Raw genomic sequence first — 16,065 nt, 5'->3', positions numbered from 1 at the left:
CCTGTGAAAATGAACCAAGGAAAACCTCACTACGATGGAGTCAGGAGGCCAGAAGGGGGAGCCCTCACACTGTACCACTCTACCTCAAGAAATTTAATTATAGACTCCTCCCCTCCCCCAACAGAAGAACCAACAGGGAAGAGTCATCAGTTACAGTTCCCAACAAGAGTAGATGTACATTGCATCTCTTACAAAAAATTGACTACCCCTGCAACTCAGCCAATGGGAAACCATCATCACCCTGAACTCTTGCCTTTCTCCAATGGACTTTCCTTTAGAACAACCCCTCTCACCTCCTTCTTCTCCATAAAATAATGTTCCTCTCCTTCATTGGCCTAGCCTGTCATATTAGCCATTGCAATTTTCCATTTTTTGCTAGTAAAGTAACTTTTATTTTTAAGGGCAATGCTAGAAAAAAGAAACAGAAATGGAAAGAGATGGGGAGGTGGTGGGCTATAAAATCTTTTTGGGGTGGCAAGAATGGGGAGCTGCCTGTGGATGGATTGCCTACTAGTATTCCACCCAAGAAGGCTGCTCATCAGGCCAGTTTGCCCTTAGAAGAGCTGGGCAGCCCATTAGGATTCACCTGAGAAGCCACAATCATTAACAGAGAAAAAGGACTGAATATTCATGTCCTCCCTGCCCATGGGGTAAGAGGTAGTTCCTAGAGGGAGACAGAACCTCAGAAAAGGCCCTTCCTCCATGCTCCTGGAGGTTCAGGTAGAGCCAAAGCAGGCAGCGATGGTAGCCACAGGAGTTTTCACTGTGCTTTAAAATAAACTAAAACTGAGGGGCACCTGGTGGCACAGTTGGTTGAACTCCCACGTCTGCATTTCAGCTCAGGTCGTGATCTCAGGGTCATGAGATCAAGCTCCACATTGGGCTCCTTGCTGAGTAGGGATTCTGCTTCTCCCCCTCCCTTTGCCTCTCCCCACCACTCATGCTCTCTCTCTGTCAATTTTTTTAAAAAATAAATAAATAAAAATCTTTAGGACGCCTGGGTGGCTCAGGTCTGCCTTTGGCTCAGGTCATGATCCTGGAGTCCCAGGATCAAGTCCCACACAGGGCTTCCTGCTAAGCAGGGCGTCTGCTTCTCCCTCTGACCTTCCCCCGCTTGTGCTCTCTCTCTCAAATAAATAAATACAATCTTTTTAAAAAAATCTTTAAAACAGATTGGCTGCATACAATGTAAATAATCCCCATCCAAGCCAGCCTGCCTCTAGGTCTCTTTCATTCTACCGGTAATTGGGCTTTGCTTTCCCCCATGGACTTGTGTATCTTTTAGCAATTTTTTGAAGGCCTTTTCCCTCCTTAATATTTCACATGTTGCATATGTTACATAGGTTAACCAGAATCAAAAGATATCACACCTCTAAACTGTACAAATGCCTCTGGCCTCATGATCACAAAGCAGGACAAAACCAGACGGGGTCAGAGGATGGATTTTGGCCCAAACACAGACACAGCAAAATTCTGAAAGTGAAATTAATTAAACCTGGACTTGTTTTTCCTCCACAAAAAGGAGTTGAGAGATTTTCTTGGAGAATATTGCTGTTCTTTTTATAATGTAAGCTGTGTGCTTATCCGTTCTGTGAGAGGAAGGCCCATGTCTTCTTGGCTAACTACTTGATTCTCAGCACCAAGCAAGATGCCCAGCATACAGAAGGCACTGAACAGTTAGATGCTGAAAAAAGGAATGAGTGAAGGAGTGAACAAATGAATTGGAAGTGAGTATTAATAGCATGGAGTCTCAATATTAGGTAATAAATTAATCTATCCCTGAAAGGTACTCAGACAACTTTCTACAGGCCTTGCAGAAAATGGAATGTTTTCATTAGTAAAACAAGTCCTTGTTAGTAAGACTGTGATGAAGGATCAGAGGCAGACAAATAGAAACAAGACTCAACGCCGGACGCTGAAGCACCCAAGCAACAGTTTGTATGGCTGCTTCAAACAGGTGCAAAGGAGAAGGACACAGGATAGAGATGATTAGCCCAGTTTTAACACAATCGATCACCAACACCCAACTTCCAAAAAACCAACCCAACAAAATATCGTCATGGGATTTTTGTGCCTTTCTGCTGTACTCTCATCCTCCACACAAGTGGATATGATCTGTTCTAGTTTCAAGCCCAAGATTTCCAATTCTATTTTTTTTTCAAAGATTTTATTCATCCATTTGAGAGAGGGAGAGAGAAAGAGCACAAGCAGGGGGGAAGGGCAGAAGGAAAAGCAGATTCCCCACTGAGCCCAGAACCAAGATGGGGCTCGAAACCAGGACCCTGAGACCTAGACCTAAGTTGAAGGCAGAAGCTCAACTGACTGAGCCACCCAGAATGACCCCCCAAGATTTTCAATTTTTAGTATATAGGAAAGTGACTCTTAAAATAACAATCATCACATAATTTTTTTTCTTAATTTAGGACCCTGTCATGAGGAAAAGTAAACTTCTTTTTAAATTACAGTTTTTAATTGCTTAAATCCTAGAAAATAGTACAAATGGTCCCCAAAAGGCATTTCTTTTTAAATAAGAATGAAATACTTTTAATGTGTTTAATTACATTTTTAAATAAGAATGAAACAATTATGAACTGTTCTGTAATGAAGAGGATAATCATGACAGACAAAGGCACATCTTCCAGGGAACTAAATAAATTCCTCATAGGAAGGTCTCCACAATGCTCAATGAGGGGACTTCTGCCGTACACATGCCATTGTATGGGAATCTTTCCTAGTTGCTTCCACCTCTTGAAAATTCCCAAAGGAGAATTTAATCATTTAATGTTAACAATCACTGTATGTTTTCTATTTATGCAATCACTTTCTACACTGAAATGAAGAAAAACTCAAATCTGCCCTTAGCCAAAGTTGAAGATTTTCTATGAACAACCAAAGAAGCCAGTTATAAGAATTGATGGTAGAGGGGGAAAAAATGTCAAGAAACTACTTTTAGAAATTTATACTAAGAAAATAAACAGATTAAATGTTTAAGATGTATACACAAAGATGTTCATCACAGCATCATTTACAAAGGTGAGAAACTGCAACAACATGAATACAGAATAATAGTGGATTAGTTAAATAAATCATTAACTATCCTAACAAAGAAAAACCCTATAGCCATTAAAAGGGGCTGAGGTATACAAATGGCTAAAAGACACATGAAAAAATGCTTAACATCACTCAGCATCAGGGAAATACAAATCAAAACCACAATGAGATACCACCTCACACCAGTCAGAATGCCTATAATTAATAACTCAAGAAAAAACAGGTGTTGGCAAGGATCTGGAGAAAGGGGAACCCTCCTACACTGTTGATAGGAATGCAAGCTGGTGCAGTCACTCTGGAAAACAGCATGGAGGTTCCTCAAAAAGTTGAAAATAGAGCTACCCTACGTATGACGCAGCAATCATACTACTGGGTATTTACCCCAAAGATACAAATGTAGTGATCTGAAGGGGCACCTGCTCCCTAATGTATATAGCAGCAATGTTCACAATAGCCAAACTATGGAAAGAGCCCAGACAGCCATCGACAGATGAATGGATAAAGAAGATGTGGCATATATATATAATGGAATATTATGCAACCATCAAAAAAAAAAGAAAACTTGCCATTTACAACAATGTGGATGGAGCTAGAGGGTATTATGCTAAGTGAAATAAGTCAGATAAAGACAAAGAGCATATCATTTCGCTTACATGTGGAATTTAATAAACAAAACAGATGAACATAGGGGAAGGGAAGGAAAAATAAAACAAGATGAAAATAGAGACAGAGGCAAACCATAAGAGACACTGAACTCAAGGAAACAAACTGAAGGTTGCTGGAGGGGTGGTGGGTGAGAGCATGGGGCAATCGGCATTAGGAAGGGCACCTGATGTAATGAGCACTGGGTGTTGTATGTAAGTGATGAATCACTAAAATTCTACCCCTGAAACTACTAACACAGTATATGTTAACTACACTGAATTTAAATAAGGATTTTTAAAAAAATTAAAATAAGTAGGGATGATACAGGTTTACATGTATTGTTACTAAAAATTTTACAATATACTGTCAAATTCATTACATTTTTATTTTATAAACACACATAGAGGAAGCACTGAATGCTCTGGAAAACTATATGCCAAAATATTAGCAATGTTTGTCTCTAGGTTATTAAACGTCAAGTACTTTTACGAAGTACTGCTCTTACCATTTAAATGCCAAATTTGAGAAAGCAGAACTCTTTCAAGAGGCTTTTTGACTTCCCATGCTCAGTATTTACCAAATATATGAAGAAATATTTAAAGAAAAAATCTAATGTGCAAATATGATATCCTTTATAAGGATCCTTTGGAAGAAAGTAATTTGCTCCAAAGTGATAACATTTTAAAAATTCACAGTAAATCACATTTTTCCAAAATGAAAATCGTAAAGCATTTTATCACAAGCTTGGCAGTTAAAAATTATTTATTTATATGAAAAAATGTTAAAGATATAACACTGAGTGGATAAAAGAGAATATAAAACTAAATATACCAATATGCACAACTTAGGAATACACAGGTGCAAACCAATATGCACAAAAGAAACAGTGTTTACAATGAAATACTTCTGAGGGATAGAATTATGCATGTTTTTTTTTCTCCTTTTTACTACACTTAAGTTTTTTCTACAGCATCTATTACTTCCAAAATCAGACAAATAATGAACACTATAGATTTTTAAAATAAGTACAAGGGACATGAAATCATGCATATATTTATTGTATCAGTAACTGAAACAAGCAATTTGTTCCCCAAAAGCCCGTTCTCATTATACTCACTTAGAAAGCTCTAGTAGCGTACCCTGTTACTTAAGCCCTGAATAACAGAGAATGTGTAACTCTGAATTCACTTCAGCTTCCTCCTGACACCTAATTAAAAGAGTGACACAGCTCCTCTGGTCTTGGCTGCTTCCCTTGCATGCAATGCCATAGCAAGAAGACAGTCCAGCAGAGAAGGAGAAAATCAATCACTCTGAAACTCAGCACAATTATCTGAAACAGACCAACCGTAGCCCTTGGAACACTACATTACTCAATTTCTTACTAAGTTACCTAATGACACTAGACCAGACTCTAAATTTTATGAAATCAGGAGCCATGTCTTAACTTTCACTGCTGTTTCCCAGCTCCTCCCTGGTGCAAAGAGGCAGTTAGTCAATGTGGATGAATGAACAGGTGACTTATGGCTGGACTCTGTCCTCTTCCTTAAAATTCCACTGGCCATTTTACCCAACTTTAGTACTAGCACTAGGGAAGAAGAGGGTGTGTCATAAGGTCACAGTTCATTAGCTATTCCATTACTGAAAGTACAAGTAATAGGCATCAGATGTGTCCCAGGAAGCGGCTTTTCCCATCCTTACGGCTTAATCATCAGCAATAATTCAACACCTAATCCTCTTAAGGTAAGTACTGCCACCCACAGCTAAGGATCAGAGAGGCCAGGAAAAATTTTCAAGGTCACAAAGTTAATAAATGGCACAACCAGGATCAAAACCTGACTCGCTGAGGCCCCAGAGTCTACACTCTTTCTAGGTGGGGACAAGCATCCTGTCATCTCACCAGCCAGGTGAGGACGGTTATGATTCTACAATAATTAGTTCAATTATCATCACAAACATATGAAGTGGGTTAGCATACTATAGACCATTTTTCGGATAACCAAACAAAGGAATAGAGAGGTTAAACAGTTTGCACAAGATTACACAACTCCCAACAGAGCCAAAGTAGAATGAAAAGCTAAAAAGTACTGTCTTTTACTAGAAATCTATTAACTCCATCAAAGAAACTGTATTAGTTACACATAGTCAGCATCAGTTCCAAGATGATTTATAACTGTGATGAGAAAAACAATTTTTAAGAAAAAATTACTTTTGTTTTTCTGAGTTGCTGCCTAAACCTTTTACAGTGTGATAACCCTGCTCACACCCACAGTCTGGACATTTTAGACAAGGACTTAAGTTAAGGATTTCCACCTTAACTTCCTGCTGTACTCTTCCCGGGGAACCTTTTAAAATAACCACTTACAGTCAAGCACAAAAAAACATTAGTGACCTCTGCTCCAACCACCTTACAATAATAGGTGCTTCCTACCCTCCTCTCGAACACCTGCTCATTCATGACTACGAGGGAGAGGCCTGACCTTCCTCCAGCTCATTGCATGCCCTCAATTCTAGGATCTGATAAATCTTGGGACTCTACTTCCTTTGTGGGGGTTTACTGAAAACAGCGTCCTCAATCAAAATGACCCCATATGGTTTCCCTCCCCAAAGTGAGAGCTCCAATGCTGAGGGAACCGCCTGCTTCCCCCCAACCCACCATCCCACATCTGCGTGAGCAGCTTGTACCTTCTCATTCAGTGGGTTATACTCTGTATGTTCTTAATTCACCAGCTCTGGCTTCCTAACACAACTTTATCAACAGACAAACTGGCCATACTCTACACAAAGGTATAAAATTACTCAACTAATCCAATGAGCTCCTTAAATAGTTCTCTCCAAAATGAAGACTAATAGAATTCCAAGTTGCAAAAAACCACCTCAATTTGCAAGGCAGAGGACAAAAGCAGAAATGTATCTAAATATTTAAAAGTTACAATCAAATCAACAAACAGATAAAAAAAAAAAATATGTTCCAACCTCCTACCCTTGTCCCTGAACAAATATATCTGCATAACAAACTGGGATGCCGTGTTCAAATTAAGGCTTCTCAAACTTCAGGAAGTTTGATACAGGAACAGGGCAACACGGGGAGAACACCCCCATGTGTCCATGTGAACCCTCAGTCCCATATCCAAGTTCTTTCCACAGCCTCTGTCTCCCACAGAGAGCTGTTCCCTGGCCATCCCTTGGCTGAGGAGTGCACACAGCAATAGGAGAAGCCACTCTGCGAATGGAGGTTCGGGGGAAACTCCCCATGCAGGCAGGCAGGCTGCGGAAGTGGGCGTGGGTCATTTGGGCAGGGAATTCCAGGGTCTACAAAGGTTCCAGTAGTGTCCTGTCCCTTTGCAAAGAGCTGAGACCAAGGGAGAAACAGAGTGAGGGCCCCCTAGATCCTTTTGCCAAGGTCTAAGTGGGACACTGGTGAGAACCCTAGCCAGCTCTCACACAAGCTTGCAACAGAGACAGTTGCTTAAAGTAAATTTCCCCAAATGCATCTACTCTTGCTACTTCTCTTTAACCAAGACCTGGCCATCTACCAAAGTATAATTCATCAACTCCTCTTCCAGTAGTCAAAGCATTTATGGTTTGTAGTTTCCAGATTTAGCTCTTCATGGCATATTTTCTGGGATTTTTTATTTCTTAAATCCCATCAATTGAGTTGGTTTTGTTTCTCTAAAGCAGTGGTTCTCTACTGGGGGGCAACTTTGCCCCCTAGGAGACATTTTGCTAAATCTGGAGAAATATCTATTTGTTTCATTTAGTGGATGGAGGCCATGGATATTGCTAAATATTCTAAAATGTACAGACAGCCCTCCACAACAAAGAATTTTCCAACCCGAAATGTTAGTAGTGCTGAGATGAAAAACTCTGCCCTAAAGTTAGAACTCTTTCAAAACAGAAAGGATGTCATTTCCTCCTTTGATGCCCACACGGACAAGCAGAATATTGGACCTCATTAAGTATTTGTTGACGGACTGATTAGCTATCTGGTCCCATACCTTGCCAAAACCGCTCTCACACAATAACTCAACAAAAATGACTGTGCCAGGAATTGCGCTCAGCTCTGAGAATGCAAATATGAATGAGCCAGCAAAAAGGGCAGACAAATAAAATGATATTTTTAATACAGCATCATGAAAAATGCACCTGTCACGACCAGGTATTTGTATTTATATATTTATCTATTTATTATGTCTCCATTCATTAACCCAAGAACTTCAAGAAAGTAAATTTTAAGTTAACTGCTATAGTTTTAGCATCTTCTATGGTAATAGTGGTAGACACATAGAGGTAATTGTTTTTTGATAATTAAAGAAATGCAATAATATGCACATAAAAAAAGAGAGAGAGAGAGAGAGAGAGAGGAGAAGCTTCTAACACAGCCTGGGAAGGAAGAAAGGAGTAAGGGAGGCTGCCTTGAAGAGAGATAACATGGATTAAGCACTATTATATGCCAGAAGATTTTTCAGTGCATTATCTATTCTAATGGGCACAACAATCCTACAAGACGCCACATTAAAAATAAAAAGAAACAGCAGTCGCATTTTACAGATGAGGAAACAGACAGTGAAGGCTGACTTGCTCAAGAACATAGCAAATGGTAGAATCACAACTAACTTTGGGACCTTTGCTCTTAACTAGTAAATGCATTGTCAAGAGATGAGTAAGAACTGGCCAGGTGGTGCTCGCTTCGGCAGCACATATACTAAAATTAGCACTGGCCAGGTGAATGGCAAGGGGTTGCAGCCTTGAAGAAAAGGCATTTCAGGCAGACGGAATGACCCAAGCCAAACCAACACAGCCTGGCTTGTTTCAGCAACTAGAACAGTATGACTATACCAAAAGAGGAATACTGATGAAAGATGATGTTGGAGAAGTATTCATGGCCAGATCATAAGGATCTAGACAGCTGTACCTCATTTATCTAAGATTATCAGGGAATAAGCATAAGGCTTATTCCCAAAGAGCTCTGGGTTGGAAAATCCCAAAGAGCTCTGGGTTGGAAAAGTGACCCATCATTTCGTTAATGGATCTCTCTGAATCTCCATTTCCTCATCCATAAAACAAAGAACATACAAATACCTAATTTGTGAAGTAGCTATGAGAACAAGAGATAAGAAACAGAAGCACTGAGAAGAAGGACTGGTACATTGTATGTACCCAATCAGTGTTAATGATTTATTCTTGCTATTATGGTTATTGCTTATGAAGTTTTTTCACATTTGTAAATCCACAACATAATTGAAGCTTATTTTCTTAAGCACCAAAATGTATTAAACTATCTTTTTCCCAAACTACTTTTAAAGTGAATCCCATAAATCTCCGCCTCACCAAACATTAAGCCTTACATTCCATAGATACAGAAGGCTGCACCTGCCTTCCCTGCCACCCCCTCCAAGAGCCCTTTTGCAGCCACCAGGGCAGCTGTGGAAATAGCTGAAGTTTCTGGGATCCACAGATTCAAAAATATGGACAGAAACAAAGGCACACAAAGCCAGAAATTCTTAGAGTAGTATTTCATTCAGAATTTGGGAAAGGAAGGAGAAACATCATGGCTTAGAGTAATGGTTAGCACCCAGTGAAGAAAGAGAATTTTCCAAGCACTTTGGTATGTTATCTTCTACCCCCTAATTCAGTTAACAGTGATGTGCCAACACTGATGACCACTGACACATGGCCGGTACCCTTTGATACTTGATGTTTGTTCATTTTTCACAAACAATACCCCAGGCCCATTCAGAGATGGTGACCTGGTCTCCATCTCTCTCCCAGTTTGCCTTCTACTACCTTCTCTGTGGGAGAATTAATACCTTTCCACACAGGAGGCACATCAAGAATTTCTACACCTCCCTGCTTTTGCCTTTTCTATTCTCCCTACAGAATATCCTTCTGCCCTTACCTCTTATTACCACCCAATTTTCCCATCTTTCAAGGCTTAGTGCAAATACTACCTCCTCTCTGATTTCTCTCCTTCCAGCAGAATTAAAAGCCATGTTCTGGGAACTTCCCTGGCACTTTGCTTGTGTTTCTTTCCTTATAATGACATGCTTTGAACAGAAGTATGTGGCAAGCATTGTTCTAGGTGCTTTCTACATGCAGAAATGTATAGTGCATGTACTTTGTACTATAACTTGTAAGAAATTATTACACACCCCGTTTTACAAATGGGGGGACCAAAGCTCTGAGGGTTGAACGTAGTAATGATCATACAACCAGAAAGGGATACAGCTGGGATTCCAACCATGTTCTGACAGCTCCTGAGTCCATAAGTTCTTCTTTCTGCTATGCTCCTCTCTTTGATGGCCTGAGATCCAGGTGATTAGTTAATTATACACACATATGCCTGTCCCTGGGATTATAGTAAATCCCTTGATAGCAGGGATCTGGGTATGTTCCTCTTTACAAATGTGGATGATAATGTGTCCACTTATACGAGGTTGTTAGGAGAATTACATGAGACAGTACATGTAAAGCATTTAGCACACTGTCATGCACATTATAAGCTCCTGATCATTTGTCAGTTTTGTTGTTGTTATTGTTGTCATTGTTACTATGTCTGCTGCAAAGGATAAAGCCTTGAGCATAAACTGGGAGCTGAAGTTTCTTTCAAAGAAGGAAATGAAGTGGCTAAGGCCCTGGTGGAAGAGAGTAAGGCCCATACCACTCTGGTTCGGCATTTTCCCACACTACTTGACTACTCATTCAGAAGAACAAGAGTTGCACAGAAACTCTCCAGTACTTCTGTGATACGGTCAATTGATTCTTTTATCTTCCTATTGCCATGTGGATGTTACAAAAGCCTCCTCTAGTTCAAAACTCTTGCAGCTCTGTGACATTCTTGCTGCTTCTCCTATGCAATTGGTCAAGGTTCCCCTCTGAGAAGTTGTCTTTAGGTCTGAGCCAAGAGAAGGAGAAAATCACAAAAGTAAATGAAAGCACAGAGGGCAAAATGTAATCTGAAATTCTAATGGTTATCCACATAACGAAACACTTTCCTTTGTCTTCATAGCACTTAACGGCATTTAAATCTTCTTATTGCTTTACTCCTTTGTTTTCGTCAGTCACTCCCCAGTAGGAGGTAAGCTGTCTCAGAGAAAGCAATCTGTCCAAACCGTTCACTGCTATCTCCCAGGGCCTAACTTGTGTCTAGTGTATAATAGTCATTAAATATTGGTTAATGAATGACTATTATACACCAGACACAAGTCAGGCACAGACACATGAAAAAAATGTTCATCACCATTAGCCATCAGGGAAATTCAAATCAAAACCACATGGAGATACCACCTTACACCGATTAGAATGGCCCAAATTAACAAGACAGTAAACAACAAGTGTTGGAGAGGATGTGGAGAAAGGGGAACCCTCTTACACTGTTGGTGGGAATGCAAGTTGGTGCAGCCACTTTGAAAAAGAGTGTGGAGATTCCTTAAGAAATTAAAAATAGAGCTTCCCTATAACCCTGCAATTGCACTACTGGGTATTTACCCCAAAGATACAGATGTAGTGAAAAGAAGGGCCATATGCACCCCAATGTTCATAGCCACATTGTCCACAATAGCCAAACTGTGGAAAGAGCCAAGATGCCCTTCAACAGACAAATGGATAAAGAAGATATAGTCCATATATACTATGGAATATTATGCCACCATCAGAAAGGATGAATACCCAACTTTTGTATCAGCATGGACGGGACTGGAGGAGATTATGCTGAGTGAAAGTCAAGCAAAGAGAGTTACTTATCATATGGTTTCATTTACTTGTGGAGCATAAGGAATAACATGGAAGACATTAGGAGAGGGAAAGAAAAAGTGAACTGGGGGAAATCAGAGGGGGAGTTGAAACATGAGAGACTGTGGACTCTGAGAAACAAACTGAGGGTTGTGGAGAGGATGGGAGTGGGGGGTTAGATGAGCCTGGTTGTGAGTATTAAAGAGGGCAGGTATTGCATGGAGCAGTGGGTGTGGTGTATAAACAATGAATCTTGGAACACTAAAAAAAATAGGATTATTAAAAAATTGATTAACTGATTGTAATTTGTATGTGTGTATATATGAACATGTGTATAAATTTACACATATACATGGCATCATTCCACAGTTTATGAATAAATGTACACTTATCTCCACCCATAAGTGCATATTGTATATTAGTGTACATATATTTCTATTTGTGCAGAAGATATTTTATAATGGAAAACACAGCCATCTGTTTGCAAAAGTTGTGCCTTCTTAACATAATATAGACCTCTGGCTGACCTGTCTAATATTTTTAAAACATACAGTACTACCCACATACTAACAATCCACATGTGTAAAACAACAGATTTTATTACACCTGCAGACTCAATAAAGCATGATACTTTCATCTTTTAAAACTCCTCATCCTTATTTATCAGGTACAGTATAAGAAGCTGGGAGGTGGGGGACTAGTATATTGACCAGTCATGTTGCTCTGCAAATTTGGCAGGCAAAATGTTCCAAATTCTTATGGGCTGGCCCGAAGTCCTTATTTAAGCCGTAACACATACAGGAAATTATAATTCATGACAATTATAATAACACCATTGACTGAATAAATGTGTCAAACACCTGGCATCATTTTTTTTTAATTTAAATCCATACCAACCTTGCAAGGTAAATACTATTATCCCTAAGAAAAGAGGGAAAAGTGAAATAAGGTGAAATCAGAGAGGGAGACAAACCATAAGAGACTCTTAATCTCAGGATAAAAACTGAGGGTTGCTGGAGGGGAGAGGGGTAGGGGGATGGGCAACTGGGTGATGGACACTGGGGAGGGTATGTGTTACAATGAGCGCTGGGTATTATATAAGACTGGTGAGTCACAGACATGTACCCATAAAACAAATAATATATTATATGTTAATTGAATTTAGATTAAAAATAAATATATATTATATATATGTATGTGTATATATATATATAGAGAGAGAGAGAGAAAGATGGAGAGAGAGAGAGAGATAAAAATAAGCAAACTAAAACTCAAAGAGATAGCATGGATTGCCAAAGATATTCTGCTGCTTATCTATCTAGTCATGGCGCACACAGCCTAGAAAGTCTACTAGTCTAAAATTCTACTCCAAAGTCCAAACTCTTCAACAAGCAACAGTTCATCTTACACAATTTTACAGACACTAACTTTGAGGGATATGTGTGTAGGCAGTTTTTTATAGTGTGTGGATTTTAAGTGGTAATTCTCTACACATAGAGACTAAACCAAGCAACAGCCAAACACACTGAAGATTACTCCATGCTACAGACAGCAAGGGACAAATGTGTCTCAGAAATGATCAGCCTGTGTTTCTCTGAATATGAAGCATTTTCCACTTGATTATGTCCTGCAAAAGAAACTGATGCTCTAAAGGAACTTTCTTAGTCCTCCTATACAAAAAAAAAAAAAAAAAAGGACTCTTTCATCATAAACCAAAGAGACGTTCTTAACTCATTTCCTTATATTACTTGGGATAAAAGTGCTTTCTGCCTTTAGAGAAAAGAATTGCTGGATGCTATGCCTTTTGAGTGCTTTTGAGTCCAACAATCAATACTGTGAAGGTGAGAGAAAATTAGCCCTTATATACTTTTAAGGGGTGTGGGATTATTTTTAAACTTAATGATAGCTGAATTTGAAAGAAAAAGAGAGAAGGAAAGTCTCCCCTCCCAGTTCAAAGAATTCATCTGCTCTCCCCTGCAAGAACTGGTATTATCTCTTTGACCATCTTCCCAAAAGCAGGCCCAGGGAGGAGAAGGAACACATATGTTTAAAAAGTTTTTTGAAATTTACAGATGAACATCTATACATCTGAACATCTGTAACCAACAGTAGTGAAAATGTTTAGGCTGGGTCTCAGCTGCCCATATATACTGCTTGGAAAGATCCTGGCAGAGCAAAGGAAAACACTACAATCTCAGGAAGGGCCAAATGCAGCATCTTTAGCCCCAGGGACTGAAGGGGAAAAGGACACCTGGCCCTCATGGAAGCCCTGAACGTGGGTCCCCCCTGAACATGCCCAGGAAAGTGGAGAGGAAGGGGAAGCAGCACTGCATTCCCTCCAGTCTAACTACACAACCCCTGCTGCCAAGAACTTATTTTTAGACACTTAAGCTGAAATTCCCGGAAACGAAAGGAAACTACAATCTCTGAGCTATCCTCGGCATTCTAATATCCAACCTGACTTGAGTTTTCATTTGTTTGTTTGTTTTCTGATTTCAAGTCTCTACCTAAAGCCCATCTCCCATCCTCCAGAAGGCATCCACAGTCTAAGCAAAAAAAAAAAAAAAAAAAAAAGCTGGGAGCTTTACATGATGACAGTGTCAGCTCCCACACTTCAAAGGGACATGTCATGACCTCAGGAAAATAATTCCTCCTTCTGGAGACTCAGTTTGTGGTTGGTAAGATGGGAATAATATCTGTTATTGGAAAGTTGTTGAGTCTTCAATAAAAATCACACAGTACACAGCTCTGAGGGGACCAGTTAAGTGCTCTGTGTTTTGTCATGGACACACTGCACAAAGCAGCGGGATCCTAGCTAGGTGTCCATGTTTTTCCTGCCCAAGATTAGCCCATCACTCCATCACTAGTGATTTATGTTACCAACCACTCACCTAACCTCAGGAAGATGCCTCTGACCTTCTTCTAGTTCTCTATAGCTTCAAACATCTGCAGAGCCCAAGAGATAAATTCTCATTCTGTGAAAAGGACAAAGTTAGCCTGGATTCTCCTTCCCACCAGTTATTAACGAATCACGGACCGTAACTCAGGCTGGGGAAGAAATGCTTACAGGCTTTAGGTGGGTAAAGCAGGTGTCTGCACATCTCTTGGTGTAAGGGGTGGGGAAGGACCCCCGACTAAAGTCTTCAGGTTTAGAAATGGCAGAGAAAGGAAGCAGGACAAGAAGCACTGCAAGAAAGAGATGTCTCTGCAAGGCGGTCCTAGCCAGTGACCCTGTCCTCGGCGCACCGGGAGTAAAGGACACGAGCTGGGAGGAGCCGCGAGGGGAGGAGTACCTGAAGACTCTCGCCGCCGTCTGGTTCCTTCTCCACGCCGTGCCCTGTTGCAGCACCCCTTGCACGATCTCCTTCTCGTTGGGTAGCCGGTAGACCGGGAAGATGTAGAGCCAACAGAGGACCACGACGCAAAGGGCACTGGCTCCCACTGGTAGCCGGGTCCGCGGGAACTTCCACGCCAGGACTGCCATGGCCCCTCTGGACGTGTGTCGCCGGGCCCGCCTGCAGGGGCTCATCACAGCCCCGGAGTCCCGGGGGGCGGCCTCAGCACAGCGTTAGGCAGAGTGGCAGCGGAGGGTCCCCCCACCGCCGGCCCCCCATGCACACACACCTTTCGCTTTCTTGTTTGCACTCGCACGCACGTTTCTTCAGCCCCTACGGCCCCAAAGGTCAGCGCAAGGATTTTTTTTTTTAATGCAACTTTTTCAAGGGTTTCTTTCTAGGGGAAGTGGCCGGGGGGCAAGTCACAGGCTCTGGTCATGGTCGCTTCCCCTGCAGAGGGCAGGCGCTGGGGTCTCCGAGAGCGCAGAGAGCGGCCGCGGCGAGTCGCTCCCGCCGGTTCTGCAGCATCACTGTCGCCCTCCGCACGGTCCGGGGAGAGGCTCGGCTCCCTCCCAGACAACTGGTCCGCGGCGTCCCCTTCCGAGAGATGCTCCTGCGCCCTTCGCCGCCTCTCCCCGCCTCCCGCGCTGCTGCACCGCCAGGCACCCCCAGACGCGCTCTCCGCGCCGCGCCAAGTCCTTGGAAATTTCCACAGCGGCCCGGGACCGCTATCCTGCCCCGGGCTTCTCCTCCTTGCCCGCCAGGACCCTCGCTCCCCACCCCTCCCAGAGAAGAAAAGAACTCGCTCTCATCAGTTAATTCAGCGGCGCGCCGCAGCCTTCCGCTGCGCCCCGGACTTCGCAGACAAACGCCCGGGGATTGGTGGAAATCAAGGTCTCCCCCGCCCTCCCCCACCCGCAAATTTGCCTCCTTCGACCCGTTCAGATCCGCGACGCTCGCCTGGAGCGCGCGCCTCTCCCTCCCGCCCTTGTTCTCTGGAGATAGAGGCAAACAATAAAAAATAACCTCCCACTCCCAATGGTTGTATATATTGGAGTGTGGCAGAGACCGGCTTGATAACCTGAGCCTTCCACACGCAACCGGCGTGCCGGGACTGTCACCCTGCCGCCGTCACCCCCGTCTCTCTGTAACTGGTTGGTTATTAACCCGCAATGAGGCGCGAGGAGGCCAGCGGAGATTTATTCCTTCCTGGGCCCCCACCCCCATTACCCGATCCCGGAGCCGCGGCTCCAGCCGACACTCGTGAGCGCGCACGCGCACACAGATACACACACTCGGATGCTCA

General features: G+C 42.1%; 1 protein-coding gene across 2 annotated transcripts in view; it reads right to left on the bottom strand.

Moving 5' to 3' along the window:
* The window catches only part of ST8SIA1 (ST8 alpha-N-acetyl-neuraminide alpha-2,8-sialyltransferase 1), a 158,333-nt gene extending 143,356 nt beyond the window's left edge, over positions 1-14,977 (bottom strand). Inside the window, exon 1 of one of the 2 annotated variants that reach the window (XM_032347690.1) lies at positions 14,718-14,977. In XM_032347690.1, the coding sequence (XP_032203581.1) occupies positions 14,718-14,953 (236 nt within the window). In that variant the 5' untranslated portion in view covers positions 14,954-14,977. The remainder of the gene's footprint in view (positions 1-14,717) is intronic. The other variant, XM_032347691.1, reaches the window with a different exon arrangement.
* Between the last annotated feature and the right edge of the window lie 1,088 nt (positions 14,978-16,065).

Source organism: Mustela erminea, chromosome 6, assembly GCF_009829155.1.
Source record: "Mustela erminea isolate mMusErm1 chromosome 6, mMusErm1.Pri, whole genome shotgun sequence".
Taxonomy (NCBI): domain Eukaryota; kingdom Metazoa; phylum Chordata; class Mammalia; order Carnivora; family Mustelidae; genus Mustela; species Mustela erminea.
The sequence above is the reverse complement of the archived record's forward strand: the minus strand, read 5'-3'. Positions and strand labels throughout refer to the sequence as shown.